The sequence below is a fragment of the Muntiacus reevesi genome, chromosome 19 (genome assembly GCF_963930625.1).
Source record: "Muntiacus reevesi chromosome 19, mMunRee1.1, whole genome shotgun sequence".
NCBI lineage: Eukaryota > Metazoa > Chordata > Mammalia > Artiodactyla > Cervidae > Muntiacus > Muntiacus reevesi.
The window spans coordinates 13909277-13929385 of record NC_089267.1 but is presented as its reverse complement, the minus strand read 5'-3'; the positions used below and the strand labels follow the sequence as shown (position 1 = coordinate 13929385).

The following is a 20109-nucleotide window of genomic DNA, read 5'->3' as shown; positions in this document are numbered from 1 at the left end:
TAAGGAAACTGAAATAGTCCTTCTAGTATTTCCAGTTAAATCTTTGGCATAATCATTCTTTGGTCAGTGTGTTGTGGATAAAATGTTTCCAGCCACTGGTGTGTTCTAGGACAGAACAAGATGAATTGCAGACCATTTTCACAGCACATCTTGAGATCTGAACTGGAGTAAATCCAGAAGAAAATCTTAAAGCATTTGAACACATTTCTCTACTCACATGAGAATGAATGATATGGGCTAGCATTCAAGAGTTTTTCAAGATATGGATTTGGGTTTCTCTCTGTAATTACATGATTTTGAAAATTGCTTACATCTCCTGAAAGCTTCTTATACCTATGTTATGGAGCCATGATTGAGAGGCTGACCCCAAAAATCTTTAGAACCTAGGATATGTGTATGTTATTAACAAGCATATCATAGAATAACATATAGAGGATAATTTATGTATGTGATGATATTATAAACTCTGGTTGAAAGCGTTGGTGTTAGTAATAACCTGAGTGAGAAGACTGACCAGGTCTTTCTATGCGGGTAGGAGGGGAGACCAATAAAATGCAATGCAAAACATTGAAGAGTACAGTGTTAGATCCTGTTGATCAATTACATGTGACCTGGGCTGGCTTTTCAGAATGGAAATGGTACCACTAAGCTTTATTGACCTCTTTTAAGAACATGGGTTAATTAACATAGAAACAGCTTAAAGAGCCTTAGAACACCAGATTTTACTATACATGGTTGTTAACAAATAATGTAAATTGATTTTAGGTTAATTACAAACCAGCTCCTCATATATGGAATCAAAATATATCTGGAATTAACATCATTTATTTTCTTTAATTAATAGTGACTTACCTGACTTATATTTATAATCATAAAATTATACCCTGGATGTGACTTCGATGTTTTTGAGAAGTAGGAATTTTTTTCCTAATTGTAAGATAACATGTCAGTATCATGTTTATTTCCTCTTTGTTCAGTGAACAGGTCTCTGAATTCCTATTACTAAATTACATGTTCTGAGATTCTGAGAGAGTCTTCTTATTGCATGTTATTTTTCCTGAAGAATACACTCATATAATTCTGAAATAGATTTTTTCCTTATTTCCTTTCCAAAATGCTTAAATATTGTATTTAATGCTTTTTTTAAAAGTAAACCTCAAATTTTCAAATCAACTTCAAAATTTGCTAACAATTAAGGAAAGATCAGAATATAAAAATGAGATCCTTAAGAATGTTTTGAAATTCTCCTTTCCCACACACTTGTATGATAGAAAGTATTTACTTCCATATTTCATAAATATCTGTAGTAGTATTGGTTGTCTGGAGTATGCGCTGCTTCTTAAAGCAATTTTTATGTATCGGCTTTTTCCTAGTTTCCTATGTTCACCATAAATGTGCTCTGTGTATTTTAGGGAGGACCTGGTGCTAAAGGTCCGAGAGGTGAAAGAGGTGTCAACGGGGCAGTTGTAAGTATATTTTAGAGTGCATTTACATTTTCACCTATATGTTGAAGTCTCGTTATTCAAATTTCCGCTCACAGGGTAATGTGACCTTGAACAAGTTGATTCAAGTTTAGTGAGCCTTAGGCAATATAATGATCTCTGTCTTGCCTCTGGATGTCAAAATGGTAGATTAGATTAGTCAGATAAAGGAACGTACAGGGCATGTCACTGAAGTGGGAATTGCCCACGGGAGACCTAAAGAAGCACCTAAGAGCTCTGCTGTCACATGGGCAAGCAGAGGGGGAGACCTGGCCATCAGCTGGGAGATCCCCCTCAAGGAGCAGAGTCCCACTAGAGGTGCTGGGGAGCGTTCATCTCTCTCAGAGAAAGAGCCGAGCCAGCCACATCTGCCTTCGCTGGGGGTCACTGGCCTCTTCTACCGGTTCAAAACTGTGTCTGTAAGACAACTCCAGCATCTTGGGAGGATGTATTATGAAGGTGATGTGTAGTTTTTATCATTAAGCTAACTCAGGAAAGTGAGGCTGGGGTGCTGACCCACGTCTGTCTAACTCCAGGTCTGTCCTTTTCTACCTGGACACCCTGCAAAGAAGCTCCAACATTGAGTGAACGTACCTGCTCTTTCCTTTCTTGATATAGACATGTGTTAGTCCCAGAAATCAGCCCAAGTATAAGAGGAATCAGGACCAGCTTAAAAGAAATCAAATCTAGTGAATTGTGAGGTTTGATTTCTGAATGAATCTAGGACTATAGATATGAATATATTTGATGTATTTTAGTTTTTAAGAAACCTATTCCCTTGTTAAAATAGGAGGTTTGGAAATTTAAGTTCACTTGTGAATTTATTGTACTTTCTAATTCTTTTAGTGAGTAGTCAAAGGAAGAGAGGAATGACATTAATAAATGCTTTTATATTGGGTTGGCCAATAACTTCATTTGGGTTTTCTGGTCAACCCAATAGATGGGATGATTTCTAAAACGTTTGCAGAGATTCTGATTGGTATCTTAGAGTTGTGAAGACAGCCCTGGAAGGGCGGTCTGTGACTGTGCTTGTTTCTCTGTTCTGTATGTAGGGGCCCCCCGGTCCTCGTGGAGATACAGGTCCTCCTGGTCCCCAGGGTCCTCCAGGCCCTCAGGGACCCAATGGCCTCTCTATTCCCGGTGAACAAGTAAGCACAAAGACTTTCTGTATGAAATGAGGATGGTGGATTAACGTTGAATTTAACTGGAACATTTTCTACTCTATTTTGCCAAATTCCAGTGTTTTTTCAGAAAACTCAACAAGTTTAGTCATTGAGATGACTTCCTGTGACTGTAATTTCAGATATGTAAATAGCATATGTAATAATATGTAACTGTAGGAAAAATTGTTGCTACTTCTTTGACCTTTAAAAATTATTTTAATAAGTAATGCAAATATCCTTTAATATCCTGAAAGCTTTGAAATGGCTTTGAGTCTGTGGCAGGCCCTGGGGTTCTGTCTGATATTTATGACTTATTTATCTAGGTCATTACTTCAATAAAAATTTGTTTTATTCCTAATGCCAATCTGAACTTAGGAGAAGTGTCTTACCTTTTGAGGCTGGTGTTTTATTTAACTACTTTTTTCTATAGTTTAAAATAAAACAAATACAGCATATGAATAAGAATCCAGATAATTACATAGTTTTAAATTTAGGTCTAAACTCCCTTTAAAGACTTTTTTTTTAGCATTTAGAGAAAAAAATAATCTATATTAGATATAGCTAGAATTGAAACATTTGAAAGAACTGGGTTTTTCTTTTCACTCAAAAGGGTTGAATGCAGGACTTCCCTAGGGGTCCAGTGATTAAGACTGAGCTTCCACTGCAGGGGGCACAGGTTCAATCTCTGGTCAGGGAACTCAGATCCTGCATACCTCTCAGTGCAGCTATAAAAAAGGAACAGGGTTGAATGCATCTACTTTTAGCTTCATATATCCAAGGGGAGTTTGGGGGAGTTTTATTTCTATTTATTTTCTTATTACTACTATTAAATTATCAGCTTTAATTCAGATCTGCCTATTAACAAGTGTCTTCTAGCATGTAGTTATAAAGAACAAAGTTATGTTACATTTCATTGACTCTCCATTACAGTTAGCACCAAATTAAATATGTTAAATAATAAAAATAGTTTTCCCTTCAACTTGGGTTCTTTTAAAAGAAAGGCATATTATCCCATGATTATATAAAATGATCCCATAACATGATAAATGGAAATTATAACAGCATTTGTAGTTTAAAAAGTGAGCATCAGTCCCCAAAATAATTTGTTCATCTCCCTTCAAAAATAAGCTTCGTTGGATTTATGAAGTGATAGAGATTTCAGGAATGACTCACGTCTTCCCTTTTCACTTAATTTCTGTAAAATGCTGAGACCTGTTTTCCCACTGCTTGCTCCAGGGTCGCCAGGGAATGAAGGGCGATGCCGGAGAGCCAGGACTTCCAGGCCGGACTGTGAGTTGTTCTTCACCTTGCCTTTTCTTGACTTGTCAAGTGTTCTTTGCAAAGTTCCCCTCGTAGTGCCTCAGAAGGTGAACCAAGGTTAAGCCGCAGAGCAGAAGCCTGGCCGATTTCTATTCCATCGCCTGGCCTGAGGCTTCAGGCTGGGGCTGTGCAGTCAGGCAGGTCTGGGCTTGTTGACTGAGCTAGCGTCTCCCTCGCGGGCTGGCTCTGCGATGAGTTTCTATTCCTTCGCAGAGTCCCTTCACTTTTCTCCCAAACATTTTGGAGGGCACAAATTCCTTTCCTCACACAAGAAGTTTATTACCGTGTTTTCTTGTTTGTTTCCTTTTGTGTAGGGAACCCCAGGATTACCTGGCCCACCAGGACCAATGGGCCCCCCAGGAGACAGAGTAAGTGTTCTTGTGCGCCTCTAACGACATTGGACATGATTATTGCCTATTAATTAACCCCCCCATAGTTCAGTTGGTGTGGCTGAAAATGCAGAGTTTACATATCTCATAGGAGGCAGAAAAGCTAATATCAGTGGGCCAGCTGACACCAGGGCAATCTCAAGGTCTATGAAACAAAATGGTGGGACTTTAAATGAGTCGTTAGAATTTTGGAAATTTAAAAAAATTCAGCATACTCAGAAACCAATGAATTTTGGTTCATTGGGAAGAGATTTAAGAATCCTAGAAAATTGCGTTAAATCTGAAAATTAAAAATTTTTTATGAGGCATCTTTTATGTAGTTCTAAGAATAGTCTTGATTCCCGTGGCACTTTGTATGTGGTCAGGGACATCTTTTCTACACCTTCAGAACTCAGATACCATCTGCAGGCCTCTGATGGTAGCAACTGGAACTTAGTAGGAATTTTGCTTATTTCAGATCTCAGGTCTGTTCTTGAGTTATGAGGAGATCAGTGAAGGAGACCCAGTTTTTTCTAGGACAAGTAGATGAGAAGCACAGTGGCTTCTGTGCTCTGTTTAACGTTACAGAAACATTTGGTTTCATAGGAGACCACAGACGCTTTAATAGAAGGTTTTAGAGCTGCTCAGAACCAAGGCACTAATGACTTCATCACCTTCTAGTTTAGACAGCAGTCTGAGTGTTGTCTGTATTCTGACTAATCAAGTCAAAACACAAGACTAGCAGCAGGCTCTGAGAGGGCCAGGGCTGTAATAGTTGTCACTCATGCATTGATTTGTTAACCTTAACACCTCCAAGACCCCATGGGGCAGAAAAGTTGGGTCAATCGGATGGAGCAAAGTTTTGCCCAGATAATACCAAGTGTTGGATGATTTGCCAATGAAATTTATTTGCTCCAATGCCAACTCTTGAGTTTATGAGAAAATGAGGTCAAAGAGAAAACTGTTCTCTGGGAGCCTGGGACCCACTGGTACTTATACATATTCTTCTGACTCTTTTGAGACTGACACTCTAGTTTTATTTGAATTCTTGTCTCATAATAAAGGACCACAATGATATTGCAAGGGTGATCAGTCGGTCTATGCAATCAGTCATCAAAACCAAAAATATCACATTCAGGAAGTAATGATGGATATTAAATATAGTTCAATGTCCTATGATAAGCCATGATAAGAAAGAATATGAAAAAGAATACATATGTATAACTGAGTCATCTTGCTGTATAACAGAAATGAAATACAACATGGTAGATCAATTATACTCCAATAAAATTAAAAAAAAACAAAACAAAAGTAATGATGGGCTGCCTCCCTTGCCACTGCTACTGTGGAAGCCATGTAGGCTTGGCACGTGCTTCAGCATGGGTTCCATGCAGACTCGCTGGGTGGTCAGCGCCCACCCCATCTACACGCTCCTTCTGAGGTGGCGGTCAGGCAGCCATCCCCGCCATCACTGCTTCCCTAAAAAGTGAAGGGGTGGGAAGGACGGTGTTTTTCACTCTCACATTTTAATCTGTGAATCCAGCTTTGTGGTGAGGCAACCCAGGACCCTCATGTTGAGAGTGAGGAAAGTTTTCAGGAAATTATTTATCTTTTTTCCATCATAGCCTTGTACCTACCACTCAATCTCCTGTCACTAAAGCTGAGAGTAGGAGTTATGGCTGATGGAACATAAATGATTTTGGAAAGTTAGACTTTGGGTGCAGGCATCTCAGTCAAAAGAGAAAGAAAGGGAGACAGAGGGAGGAAGGAAGGGATGAAGAAAGAAAGGAAGGAAGGAAGAAACTTGAAACTTGTGGTGGGAGAGAAGAGAATAAAGCTCAGGAGAGCACTCCCAAGACCATGGTGATGAAGGAAGCTGTCCTACCTGGATGGAGTTGTCAGAGGCAAGAGGCTTGGGTTGCCTTCAGCTCAGATCGATTTTCAAATGAGCCACAGTTTTGCGGACTGTTAGAAAGTAGCAAGACAAGTACGTGTTCAGGCAAGTCATACACGTGCGTCTGTGAAAGCAACCACAGGTCCTCTTGGCCACCCTCCCATGGAGGGAAGCAGCAATAACTGCTGCAGCTTTGAAAATGGAAAGTAAAAAAAAAAAGAAAAAAAATTGCAGCACAAAGTTCTGCAGATGGCTCAGTGGTAGCCCTTCTGAGGTCACCAGAATAGAATCTGCCTCATCCCAATTTAGGTATATGTTACTTCTAAGAGAAAATGACTGGTTAGACCTAACTGTCCGCCCATGAATGAGTGGATAAAGATGTGATATTTTAATATGTGAATATATGTTTAATGTATATAATGGAATATTATTCTGCCTTAAAAGAAGAGGGAAATGCTGTCATTTCCCAAAACATGGATAAACCTTGAACCTGGAGGACATGCCACCTGAAATAAGCAAAGTGCAGAAAGAAATACTGTATGATCTCACTTATGTATGAAATCTCAAAAAAGCTGAATTCCTGGAAGCCGGTGGCTGCCAGGGACTGAAAAAGAGGGAGAAATGGGGAGATATTAGACAGAGGATACAGAGTTTCTGTTATGCCAGATAAGTTCTGGAGATCTAATGTACATTTTGACGACTATGGTTAATACTATAGTATGTACTTGAAATTTGCTAATAGAGTGTATCTTAAATAGTCTCACCACATAAAAAATGATAGCTCTGTGAGGTGATGAATGTGTTACCTTGATTGTAGTAATCATTTCACAATGTCTACATGTATCAAAACATCACGTGTACACCATAAATATATATGATTTTGTCAATTATAGCTCAGTAAAGCAAGGAAAACAGAGAAAATGATTGGTCAGGAAGTTCTTAGGATGATTGAAGGAGGATTATTCATAGACATGATATTTACCTTAAAAAATGAAAGAAAAAGAGTGTTTTCCACAGTGGTTGGAGGAAATTTAGGTGACATTCAACTGTCCGAACCATACTCAGAGCATTTTTGCTTCTTAAGTGGCTCCCAGGAGTGGTGTTGATGTTACATCAGATGAACTTAAGAGTCTGTTTTTTGTTAAGCAGGACTGGATCTTCCAGAAAACAGTCTGAAATGTTTATCTCTATAAGTTTCTAAATTTTTTTTGAAAGGACAGACTATTTCTAATGCAATTTTAAAGAAATAATTTAAACTTCCTCTTTTGTAAAATCAATGGGAGTCCACTTAATGCAGGCAGTGATCCAAATGATCTTGACTTTTTGCTAGGATCCAAGAATATGCATAAAATTATCACTTATTCTCAAAGGAGGCAAAAATTTCCTTTGACAGAGGAATGCAGCAACCATAAAAAACTGCCTGACTCAGAAATCCTCGGCTGGATTTCAGAGGTCCGCACTTGGGATGAATACTAGGCGGGCAGTGAGTGACTCATTCCAGGCAGAGTGTGCAAGCTGCACAGAGATGCTCGCTACTCCTAGGTAGATCTCTCCTGTCAACCTGACCCGGTATGGGTCTAGCCTGTCTGTGAGATGAGGAGAGATGGATCACTAAACAATTAAGTGAGGATTGAGGATTTCCTTTCTTTTGAGTGGTGGAGTTAAGGTAGTTTTGCCTCTTTCTTGGAGGGGAGGAGAGAAATCACCCAGGAGTGAAGCAACAGTGGTCCTGTCCTGGCTGCCTGGAAGCAAGGAAGGGGGTTTTCTAACCAGGTGGTTGGCCTCTCCTGCATCTTCTATGACATCACATGGTTTCCTTAGCAACATTCCCTTCATCCTATTTTGATCCTTCCGAGGCCAGTTCATGGATGTTGACTTTTCAGTAGAAAGGGCTAGTCTTCCTGTAGATTTCTTTATACTCTTATAAAAGCAAAAGGCAGTATCTTCATAATAGGAAACTGCCTTCTTTGGAGAAAACTAGTTTGATTCTTAAAATGACTTTATTTGTAACCCTATAAATGGCTGAGTTTAAAACTGAATTATTCAGTAAAAGGCATAACTTAAATGGAAAGCATTTTTTGGGGGACATATTTGTCTTTATATTGAAAAGTTACCTGCAATTGGGCTAAATATCTCATCTGTCACTTTTATCATCCTGTTTTGTTTCTTTCCGTTTTGGCTGGTCATTATTTCACTAATCCACACTTAATTTCATTTTTACAATAGGGCTTTACTGGAAAAGATGGAGCAATGGGACCCAGGGGCCCCCCTGGGCCACCGGTAAGAATGGAATGGGTGACAATCGTCTCCCTGTCCTGACCCCCCACCCCCACTTGCTAGGAAAAAGTTCAGAAACCTGACCTTTGAGGCATGTTCCATCTGTGCTGTGGACCGCACTGTTGAGGGACCTGCTTGTTTTTATTCTCCTAAATCAAAATCGGCTAGAGAAAACAGATGTGTTAAAATAGTTTTTCTGTTTAATCAAGTTATATTTGAAAAACAGAAAAATATCTCTAACTGGTTAGTGCCCCAGTTCCTTCATTGTGTACTTTAAGTAGGGTTTTATGATCTTGCTGGTCATTTCCTGTTCTAGAATTTTAAGAGTCTGTAGCTTATGATATTTGAATTTTAAGGATATTAATTACTGAACAGCTTTAAGTCATTCAGAGGATGTAATTCTTACTGAGTAGGTTTTCTAATTAAGATCTTTGGGAAAATTACTGAGGCCATTGACTCTGAAAAAAGTATCTGTATATCTGCATCCAGGTGAGATCGCAATTACATTGTTGGAGGTAATGGATGCTCTTCATGGCTTCTGGCTGGATAGGAATGATTTATGTTTAATATATATGTACTCAAGTAGAGTTGAAAATGTACAGTAAACTTTCATTTAAAGTATTTACTACAGAGATTAACCTTTATATGATTGATGAATAGAGGATTGTTTTATAGAAATCTGATGATTCCATTTTAAGGAAATTTTAGCTTTAGAAGATAATGTATTGACTAGCAATATTATAAATATTTTACTAAAATATGGCTGTGTGAAAGTCGCTCAGTCATGTCGGACTCTTTGCGACCCCACAGACTAAACTATGGCTAAAGTTTCTTAAAGCTGTGCTAAAAGGGAGAAATTCGTATGGTTTTGATGGGGTTGAGGGTGCTGATACGATAGAAGAGAATTATACTTTATTCGAATGCACCAAAGAAAAAGTGAGTTTCTAGGCTGAGCTCCGACTTCCTGGAGGTAAGGGGAACTCCACCACATGGTGCTCAGATACCTTCTCAATTTCTCCCCCAAACAAAGTTTTCGCTCTTGTCTTTTGATGTGTTTTCTATTTTGATAACAGAAATAAACGAACAGAGATTGCTTTCTGTAAATTCACTTGGTAGCCAATTTACTAGGATCCCAGTCTGTGAATGGTGAAACTGATTAAAGACAGTATATGTATATATTTTTCAAATGGTTTCAAATGTATTTTTCAACTATACACTCCATAAAGACTGAATAGGAATTTTCAAGATTTTTTTTCTCCATGCTATCTTAAATTTGATTTTACTCTTCCTTAATATGCTGAAAGCTTTCAAAACCTTCCACGCTTTGTTAGTTTACTTTACATGGGATTCCTCCTTCATGGTAACTTTTTGTTTCTCTGCCTGTGTGTTTCAGGGAAGCCCAGGCTCTCCAGGAGTCACAGGACCAAGTGGGAAACCAGGAAAGCCGGGAGATCACGGCAGACCAGTAAGTGGATGGCTTGCATGCCTAGTCATTCCACTGTGAGTGATGAAGAGGCTGCAAGACTGTGGCGTATTTATGTTATCTCTGCCGTAATACGTTTGAAGCATTTGTTGAAACTATGCTAAACCCATGGATTTAACTTGGTACTAGTTCTAAAATTTTTCTCTCCAAGTTATAACATTCTGGGCTGAAAACTGTGGTCATAGGGTTTCTTTAAAAGGAGAATGGGATTATGAGCCAAGACACATATTTCTGCACTGTATAAACACTCAGAGCTGGGTCAGCAGAATCATTCTTTTTATTTAGGAGCGGTATGCAGCTTAAGATAGAAAAACACATGATGGTGCATGGCGCCTCCATGGATGCTCTGCAGAAGTTAACCCTTTGTGAGCGTCCTGTAGCCCTGCCACTCACTCTTTCCCCTTCTGTTGAGGATGCTAGAGCATTAGCCCCCGAATTAAAAGAATTTATCTAATCCATTATCTTACTTTTTTACACTGCCCTGCTCCAACTCATATCCAGTTTACCTTTCTGTTTATCAAATGTTTGGTTAAAATAATAGTTGAGCTGGTATAATGCATATCTTCTATTTTCAAATTTGTATCTCCAAAACTGAATGCTTCCTAGGTGGCGCTAGTGGTAAAGAATCTGCCTGCCAATGCAAGAGACAGGAGTTTGATCCCTGGGTCGGGAAGATCCCCTGGAGTAGGAAATGGCAACCCCCTCCATTTTTCTGTCTTGGAAAATTTCATGGACAGAGGAGTCTGGCGGGCTACAGTCCATGGGGTCGCAAAGAGTCGGGCATGACTGAGCACATATTTGTAATGACTGTTGGGCTCCATATTCTTCCTTACAAGCTCTCCCCTATTTGTGTCTATGAAGAATAAATGTATTTTAAGCAGTTTTTTGTCTGAGTAGAATTCTGAAATATAAAAATTTATTTCAAAGGTCATGAAGTCCAAAATTAGTGATGGCACACCTATCAGAGCTGTTCTCTGAATGGAACTTCTCTCTTCTTAAGTATTGTCCAAGTTAAAAAAAAAAGTATAAACCCAAGTATAAACCCAAGTTAAAAAAAAAACAACAGTTTAATGTCAAACTAACTTAGGGTAGAATCTTTATGTGACATGGCCTGTCTTCTACGTTTACATAAAATTAAGCAAGCAGCGTAAAGATGAAAGGCCTCCTGATATGCCTCATACTCTGTGTATACTCTAGCACATGACTTTATTACTCTCTTTTCATTAATGAATCATGGCAGAAACTTCACAAGAGCAGTTAAAAGTACACAGAACTTTTCAACCCATTCAGAATTCTATTTCTTTTTATAATGACCAAAATAGAGTCTAACATAAGAATATCACTGATGTAATTGATGGCTGCAGCTAGAACCCTGAAAGAAATGTCTACTTCCTTTACTTGAAATGAGATCTCAAGATACTGGCAATAAAGATGAGTTCTAAATCATATATACTAGACTAATCTCAGAGAGGCACTAAATTAAAAAAAAAAGGGGGGCGGGGGAATAAAGTAGCAATTAATGCAAAAAAGATTCCCTGAAATTTACAAAAGGCTCCAAGGTAAATAATGTTTTCATGAGAGTGGAAGACTTTTGGTAAAGAGAGAGTCAGGCACCACTTTTTCTTCCAACTACAGTTTGGTGACATTTATCTGGACGTTATCTACCCGGTTCCCCTCCTTTAACCATCCTTTTAAGGCGGTAAATTACCTCTCCTTTTCTTCTCTCTTCTATTTACGTTTAGTTTCTAAAACCAAAACTAGCAGTTGCATGTATAAAGGTCTTAGCAGGGAACTTAGCTCAGCTTGTTAGTTAGCTTGTCATTACTGCTTGTATGCAGAGTTGTCTTCCTGTTAACGTATATAATACCTGGTGTTGTATAGTGGATGTTTCCAAGAACTGCTGATGGAATGTTTTTATTCATTTACTCAACACCCTTTGATTGGTGCCAAACTGTGCTAGTTGGCATTCTAGGGTCTGGATAAAACCATAAACAGGGCAAAGTCCCTGCCCTCATGGAGATCCTAGTGGGGGATATAGACCAAAAATGTAAATACATAATATAGTTTCTGGTGATGATGAGTGATATGAAAGAAAGAGGCACAGAGTAAGGGGTCAGGGGCTCATTATGGTGGTGTGAATGGGCTATTTCAGATGCAGCCGTCAGGGAGCCTGTCCGAGCAGGTGCAGTGAGGTTGGGAGTATCTGCGGGAACATTATTCCAGGTGTGGGGAAAGATGAACAAAGGCTGAGGGAGGGTGAGTGGGGCACGTGGATGGAACAGCAGAGAGATCCGAGTACCTGAAGCGAAGGAAGTGAGGAGAGGTGAGGTCAGGTAGCTGGGCAGAGGCCATCATGTGGCCGACCCAGCCCACACTTATTCTAAGTGTGATAAGAAGCCCTAGTAGCCAAGAGTGACATGGGCCGATTTTCCTCTTAAATTAACAGTCTGGCTTCTTTGTGGAGAAGAGACTCGAAAGGGGCAAAAATGGGAGAAAGGAAGACCAGTTGGATGGATGTTGAGGAGTTGAGGCAAAAGTCTTGGAGACAGTAAGATGCAGTTTGGGATGTTATCTGAACGTCAGATTTAGTGGTGTGGGTATTCCTTTCAGGGGATAGCCTGGAGATATACAGAAAGACAAAAACTTCTTACACTAAAAGGAAGACTTTTTCCAAGATGTTCTTGTGGCCAGTGAGAGGCCTGACAGAATAGGGAAGGGGGCGGCAGAGGACGAGATGGTTGGATGGCATCACTGACTCAATGGATGTGAATTTGAGCAAGCTCTGGGAGGTACTGGAGGACAAGGAAGCCTGGTGTTCTGCAGTCTTTGGGGTCGCAGAGAGCTGTACACAACTTAGCAACTGAACAACAACAACAACAAATTCTGTAGTTGTGTTTGGATGTGGGACCACCATTTGGGTTAAGTTCTTTGATAACTGAGGCATGTAGCCCTTTCATATCCAATGCACAAAATCACTAGAAGTTAGAGATGCATGTTTAGTTAGGGAATTGATGGAAGGTCTTACTATTATGAAATCTTATGGGTTCTTACTAGAACTGAACCAAGATTAACCTACAATAGCCAGCTGAGCTCCCTAGCCATAGTGACATGAAAAAAAAAAAGAATAGAAACAAGGGCAATGTGACATGTATTTCAGTTCCAGATCTCTACTGTGAATGGGCATCATAAAATGCAGGTGCAATACATAACTTCTAAATGTGATCATAAAATGTACATCTCAGCACTATTTTGGAGGACATCTGCTTCTGAGAGAGGGAGACAGGGAGACAGGGAGACAGATTAGATTCCTTTTTACAGACAAGCAAAAGGTAAGTAACTTGAATGGGAACATGATGTGTGATTTTGCTAATTTGTTAGAAAACAGACCTTGCTGTCTTTCATCATGTCCATTCAGAAGTCATTTTAGACTGTGTTTGTCAGTTTGTAATATCTGAAATTCCTATATTTCAGGGTCCATCAGGATTGAAAGGAGAGAAAGGTGATAGAGTATGTATTTCTTAAAATTTGACTTACAAGTTTATTTTGTGTGTTAAACATTGAACTCTGGAACTATGAAAATAATACACTGATCATACTTACTGATTTAATTCACTAGGGAGACATCGCTTCCCAGAACATGATGCGAGCAGTTGCAAGACAAGTCTGTGAACAATTGATAAGTGGTAAAATCTCTTTTCCTTTGAATATATGTGTGTTTAAGTTAATTGCAGGAAAATGCAGGGTGTTTTCTAAGATATATACTTTCTAAGATAAATGTTTCTATTTCATTTTCACAACCTCTTCTTTTTATACATTGTCAGTTTTGTATCCCATTAGATGTCAGTTTTGTATCCCATTAGATAAACCGGATGATATTTTAATGATTGTCATCAAGATAAAACAGTAACCCAAGGTAAAAAAGTAGCCTGTTATCCTTATATTCGGTCTGATACAAAATCACATTTTAAAAGGGCTTTTCAGTTTCAATATTGGAATTTTTTACTGGGTATCCATTGAAGCAGCAATCATTGCATCTCTTAAGTTATGCTGTTTGAGTTTTACTAACTCTTAAGGAAGGAGGACTGTGGAGATTAATTTGATCCTGGAAAGTCCACGTTGATGGGGAACTTTCTATTGCCTCCTTTTGATTCACGGACTCTTTCTCCTTATTCCACGAAATTTATTAAGTGATAAGGCCCAGTGCCTGCAAACTGAGTGTGACCTCCAACTCAAGGCCTTCCTTTACAGAAGTTTTAGGCCAGCTGTCTCCCAGGGTGGTTCCAAGGAGCGCCTGCTTTAGAGTCACTGATGCTGTGTGTGAGAAATGAGTTCCTTGGTCACCCTAAATCTGGTGAATCACTCTTTGGAGATGAGACCCAGAAATTTGTAGTGTTTGAAGTATCCCACAGGTGATTCCAGTTTACATTAAAGCCTGATTATCACCGCTGTAGGCACACACACAAAAATGCTGTCATTTATTAATTTAAAAAAAGGTTCTCTTTGAGTGACATCATCAGGCAAAACCTTGGGGCTTCATATGAGAAGCACGTTAAACTTTCACAAGTCTTTTATGTTTAGAGTAATGCTGATGGCTTACTAGACAGTATTTGGTGTTCTTATCAGGGATCATTTTGTCTGGGATGACTGGAGTGTTTTATTTTAGGGTTGGGATTCTAATTAAAATGTTTGCCGGAGGGGGCAGGAATGAATGTCACTAAATACTAAGAGAAATCTGTTTCATGTTCTCATCCCTTTTAATTTTCAGGTCAGATGAACAGATTCAATCAGATGCTGAACCAGATTCCAAACGATTACCACTCTAGTCGCAACCAGCCAGGCCCTCCAGGCCCCCCAGGTCCCCCGGGCAGCGCAGGAGCCAGAGGAGAACCAGGACCTGGGGGGCGGCCCGGCTTCCCAGGCACACCAGGGATGCAGGGGCCCCCAGGGGAACGAGGTAGGCATTCTTGGCTGCTGCCTAGGCATCAAGGAAGGAATCTCTAAGTGTAGAAACTGGGTCGAAAAGCATGTGGAAGGCTGAGCTTGGCAAATGACGCTGGTCTTGTTTGGACAGCCCCAGAAGAGCCACGCATCCCTGAACCTGTTTTTCTTTCTAGGCAGCTGCAGGCTATAGAGATCCTTATCTTAGAAAACAGGAAGATTTTGTCAGGAGATCTCGGTCAAGACAATGCCGTTTTCTGATTGTTGTTGTTAGCGAGCAAAATTGTTTCTTGGCAAAGGGAATCCGGCACTAAAACCTTATTAATTGTTTTGACTGGCAAGAGCTGGGCAGCAACTGAATGTAAGCTGCCTTACGATTTTAGATCCAAATTCTTCTGGTTCCTTTACTCAGGGTCTGGAACTGGTCTTATGTGTTTATTTGGCTTTAATTTCATGGTAGATAAGTGTAATTGAAGGAAAAGGAGAAAAACAAGATTATCTGACTCCAGATGTTTCAGCATGCTGGGGACTGACTTTGTGAAAGTAGTGGTTAGCATTCTGGGGAAGACCTAGATGCTTCTATAATTCTGATGGTTTAGATGCCATCCTCATAGGGCCACTGAAGCTGAGGTACCTTTGCGATGTCTTCAGTGGGTTCTAATTCTTTATTCAAGATTTCTGTTCTTAATTACTGTTTCTAAAATAATATATTCGACGTGTTTGTTTTCTTCAAATAATTTTTCCCCTGACTTGTAGCCAGATTTGTTTCTTGGCCATGAACCTGGAATTACACAAATGTCTAGAAAGAATTTTGGCTTAGAAAGTGGACTTCTGCGAAAAATTGGGTTCTGCTTTTACTAAGGGAAATGAATTACTTGAATCAAGTGTTATCGGTTCCGATGAAAACTGCATTTTTCCAGATAATTTTCCCTCTGTGTTTTCCCATTCTGTCCTTGCTTAGGTTTGCCGGGAGAGAAAGGTGAAAGGGGTACTGGATCTCCAGGACCTCGAGGGCTGCCTGGCCCCCCAGGTAGGTTTTGAGAGCACACAGCCCTCCTCAGAGGCGCAAACTCATCCTGTTAACTTCAGGCAGGCCAATCATCATGGTATATATTTGAGCAAGAAGTTCCTCTTGATCCTCCTCATTTTTATGTTCTTTTTGTCAAAAAAAAAAAAAGTTTCAGCACATTCTATTTAAGATTTACTCTTAAGTTTAATATATGAGGGTCTGAGTTTTAGTGACCGAAGGATGCTGTTTTCTTTTTATGGGATTCCTTTTTTTTTTTCCCCCCATTTGGTTTGTTTGGCCTCACAACTGTTAAGGATGGCGTCATTTCCTGTTCCTTCCGCTGTTCTTCAAGATGCTAATAGACTAATAGACTGAGGAAATATATCCTTGTTAGAAATCCTGACACATCCCAAGATTTCATTCACAGGTTTTTTCCTTGAGGTTTTGGAGGGAAAGAATAGTTGTTCTATGCATTTTGTTTACTAGATTGAGAATGAATTGTTTTCTTCACCATAAGGTCCATAAGGTCCTTTGCAACCATGTTCAGCCCTGAAGGTTAGATCTTTATATCTGTGTTAACCATGAGTAAGTATCAGTAGATTCAGAAATAACATTGCTTCATACTGGTGATTTCTAAGGAAATGTTTTCTCACCATATGCTAGAGACTCATCTGGTCTTGTAGTGGAGGTGCCAAAGGATTGCTGACTGCCTTAGGAGATGCATTTAACAAGGGGGGCAATATTTGTTTTAAACCCACAATAGGTCCACAAGGAGAATCAAGAACTGGTCCACCAGGGTCCACAGGTTCCAGAGGTCCTCCAGGTCCTCCTGGTCGTCCTGGAAACTCAGGTATCCGAGGCCCCCCAGGTCCTCCTGGATACTGTGACTCATCCCAATGTGCCAGCATCCCATACAACGGACAAGGCTATCCAGGTATGTTGTGGCCCTCATAGGGACCCCAATTCACCTGAGTTAAAAAAACCTGTATGAAAATAAAGTTCCCTAGGATTGAAGGAAAGTTGATTTGAGGATTTCTTGAAGATAGCAACTCTTTCAGTTGTGTGTTTTGATTATGTAGTAATAGTCTCTCTCAAAAGAATCAATGTTAATTTTATGACATTATTTCACTGATAGGAGTTGAATAATTATTTTCTCCTCCTTTCTATACTTCTGCATTTATCAAATTACAACATAAACTTCTGTATTTCTCCTGATAGTTCAAAGAATGTTATTGATTGAATTTTTCTTTTTTTTTTGGCCTAAAGGTTGGGAACAGGGATTTGTTGAGTACAACTGTAGAGTGCCAAGAATATATATAAAATTTGTTTTGGGAATCTAATGTGTAGGCAGACTATTTGATAACATAGTAAAGGCAATTGGAAATATTTCACTATTTTACTTTGTCCACGGAATTAGTGTTTTATAAACTCTAGAACCTAATTTTTCAAGAGTTTGTCACGAAATTCTAATATTTGACAATTTGACAATTACAGGAGGCAGAAGTCTCTTAAGCCTGAATTTGGGGGAATATGGAGACAGAGGCAATATGCTGATCTAGAAATTAAAAAATTAATGCTGTGGGCAGTGGTCAGCAGTGACCTTTTTCATCAATGCACCCTCAAGCATCTTGCAAGTTTTAAAAATGATACTGCTGTTTGATATGGTTGGCTACTAGCAAGTAGTGCATGAGTAGTTGAATATCTAAATATCTATATATCTATATATTTATGTGCATACTTACATATGACCAAAAATAATCATATGAATCTTAAATTTCTTATGCAAACCATTCACAAAATTGCAATTTCATTCTTTATAAAAGAAATTTGAATTACCTCTGCCTTCTGGTATGTATGAGTAACTTGAAATATATGGATATATACATATATAATTTAACCATTACATACTTAGATGAATGTGTATAGATATTTTTTTTTGCATAGTAATTCAACTTTTAAAAACTATCATCTTTGACCTGTTTCAGGTTCCGGCTAACAAATTTTCTAAGTCGCCAGTGCTGCTTACAGTTTGAATACATGAAAATCCTGTTTCTGAGATGTTTGCGCACGTGCTTATTAGAAAATGAGTCTGTATGGAAATCTCACCACAGATCTGGTTAACGAACCGGGTGGACATCATAAAGGAGGGTGGAGACTCTTTATACTAACTTGAATGAGACAAAAGCAGTGGTGGTAGTTTATAAGCCTGATGCATTTCAGTAATAATGTAGAAAAATATTATTTAAAAAAAAAGTTCAAACACAACTCATGAGGAGCCTCAGTTGTGAAAGAGGCGCATAATAAAACTACTAACCGCGGAGATGATGCCATTTTGGGAAAAACAATTAACCTGGTTAAAGAGAAATACCTTATGTAAATAATAAACTAATTATGGCTTGTAAATGATTTGTATGTGATACTGTCCACTAAAATCACTTAACAATTTTACAATCAGCTTCTGCCTGCCGCTTGCTCTCTGCCGGAATAACATCGAATTAGAATCTCCTCCTCTCTTGCTTGTTAGCGATGTGTCTGATTACCTTATGTACATGTACTCTCATTTGGGTTTTTGTAATCGCCCTTTTCAAACCAAAAGTTCAGACTCCCTTTTTTTCTTCCTGTTTCGCTGTTGTCACTGGTGGTCCTCACCCACCAGCTGTTAACTCAGGCTGTGGGCCAGACAGCCACAGAAAACGTCATGTACTGTATATTACTTGGTGATAATTGACTTTCACCTCCAGAGTTCAGTTTTAAGGAGCCAATATAACTTCCCCATCACCTCCTCATCTTTCCCAGTGGTTCTCTGAACTGAGAAATTCGAAGTCACCAAGTTACTTGGGGATTTGCAAAAAAATCCTACCTAGGTTGGTTGACAGTTCTCTTTGGCCCAGTCGCTGACCCTTCCCAGGTGTTTGTGCAATGATTCTATTTACTGCTGGACCTCTGAAGGTTATAGACAAGTGCCATTTCAGATCACCAAATTCTCTCTGCGAATGGAAGAAATCAGAACGGTGTAATTTCTCTGCTTTTGTAGTCATGAGATTAAGACTGGAGTGCAGTCCCCTCGGGTGATGGTTTAGCTTTTGGTGTGTGTGTATCCCTTCCAAATCATGCCATAACTGTAATGTTGAATCGGACAGAGCCCTACGTGCCCGAGGGCGGGGCCTACTTGCCCGAGCGCGAGCCCTTCATCGTGCCGGTGGAGCCTGAGCGGACCGCGGACGAGTACGAGGACTACGGCGCCGACGAGCCGGCAGGCGAGCACCCTCCCCACGCGCGCTGGCGGCGCGCCCTGCCCCACCGCCCCCGGCAGTGACCCTGAACCCGCGCGCTTGCGCAGCGCGGCCGGGCCGCGGGGAGGTGTTCGGATTCCCATTTACAGGTCAGACGGAGCAGTGGACGTCTTACCTGCCACGTTTCTTCCGGCGTTGCTTCATCGGAGAGTACCCTTTCTGACTGTTAGCGAACCTTGTTCCCACAGGAAGCCTAGCTCGCTGCCCGCGCAGTCTGTAGAAATCTTTTGGCTTTGCCCTTGAAGTTGCTTGCAAGATCCTTTGTTCACAAAAGCTGCGGGGAGAGAACGTCCCTTGTGCCTTAATTAGGTAGCTAGCAGGCAGCCTCAGTGAAACTCTTAAGCAGTTAAGTCCTGGAACCCAGAGCGACGGTGTATTTCGAGAGGGCAGTTTATCTTTTCCAATACATACCTGCAATTCAGTTACATCCCCATCCAGGCAGTTTCCCTTGTAAAACCAAAAAAGAGGGAAAAGTCACTCTGTTGCAACTGTTTATCTTCCTCTTCTATCCTCTGTCATACATTAGGGCATAGAATGCTCTTATACATCTCTTTTTAAAAACCACCAACCTTAAGCCATGTAGCTGAAGTTATTGTATCAACTGGATACAGTTCCATATTGCCTTAAACCTCCTTGTTTTAGACACGCTAACATTTATGCCAAATTGCAGATTATTCTGCAGAGATGGAATTGCATGTTTGTGTTGTATATTTAGTATGAACTTTTTTTTTTTCCAGAACATAATGTTTCTTAGTTATCAAAAGCAGTTGGAAAATGTTTGCAAGACTATGAACATAGAATTGCTGCTTTTATATTTTAACTGCAGATTGTGAATTTCACTGCCTTATATTATTTATTTCTGAAACAAAAGAGGCATTTTTCA

General features: G+C 39.7%; 1 protein-coding gene across 3 annotated transcripts in view; it reads left to right on the top strand.

Moving 5' to 3' along the window:
• Positions 1 to 19395, top strand: part of COL12A1 (collagen type XII alpha 1 chain) — a 116464-nt gene extending 97069 nt beyond the window's left edge. For 2 of the 3 annotated variants that reach the window (XM_065911477.1, XM_065911475.1), the window contains 12 exons: positions 1413 to 1466; positions 2534 to 2629; positions 3881 to 3934; positions 4279 to 4332; positions 8453 to 8506; positions 9897 to 9968; positions 13458 to 13493; positions 13603 to 13669; positions 14752 to 14940; positions 15886 to 15954; positions 16697 to 16867; positions 19074 to 19395. In XM_065911477.1, the coding sequence (XP_065767549.1) occupies positions 1413 to 1466; positions 2534 to 2629; positions 3881 to 3934; positions 4279 to 4332; positions 8453 to 8506; positions 9897 to 9968; positions 13458 to 13493; positions 13603 to 13669; positions 14752 to 14940; positions 15886 to 15954; positions 16697 to 16867; positions 19074 to 19249 (1092 nt within the window). In that variant the 3' untranslated portion in view covers positions 19250 to 19395. Of the gene's footprint in view, positions 1 to 1412; positions 1467 to 2533; positions 2630 to 3880; positions 3935 to 4278; positions 4333 to 8452; positions 8507 to 9896; positions 9969 to 13457; positions 13494 to 13602; positions 13670 to 14751; positions 14941 to 15885; positions 15955 to 16696; positions 16868 to 17918; positions 18337 to 19073 lie in introns of those variants that run through there. The other variant, XM_065911476.1, reaches the window with a different exon arrangement.
• The last annotated feature ends 714 nt before the right edge of the window (positions 19396 to 20109 follow it).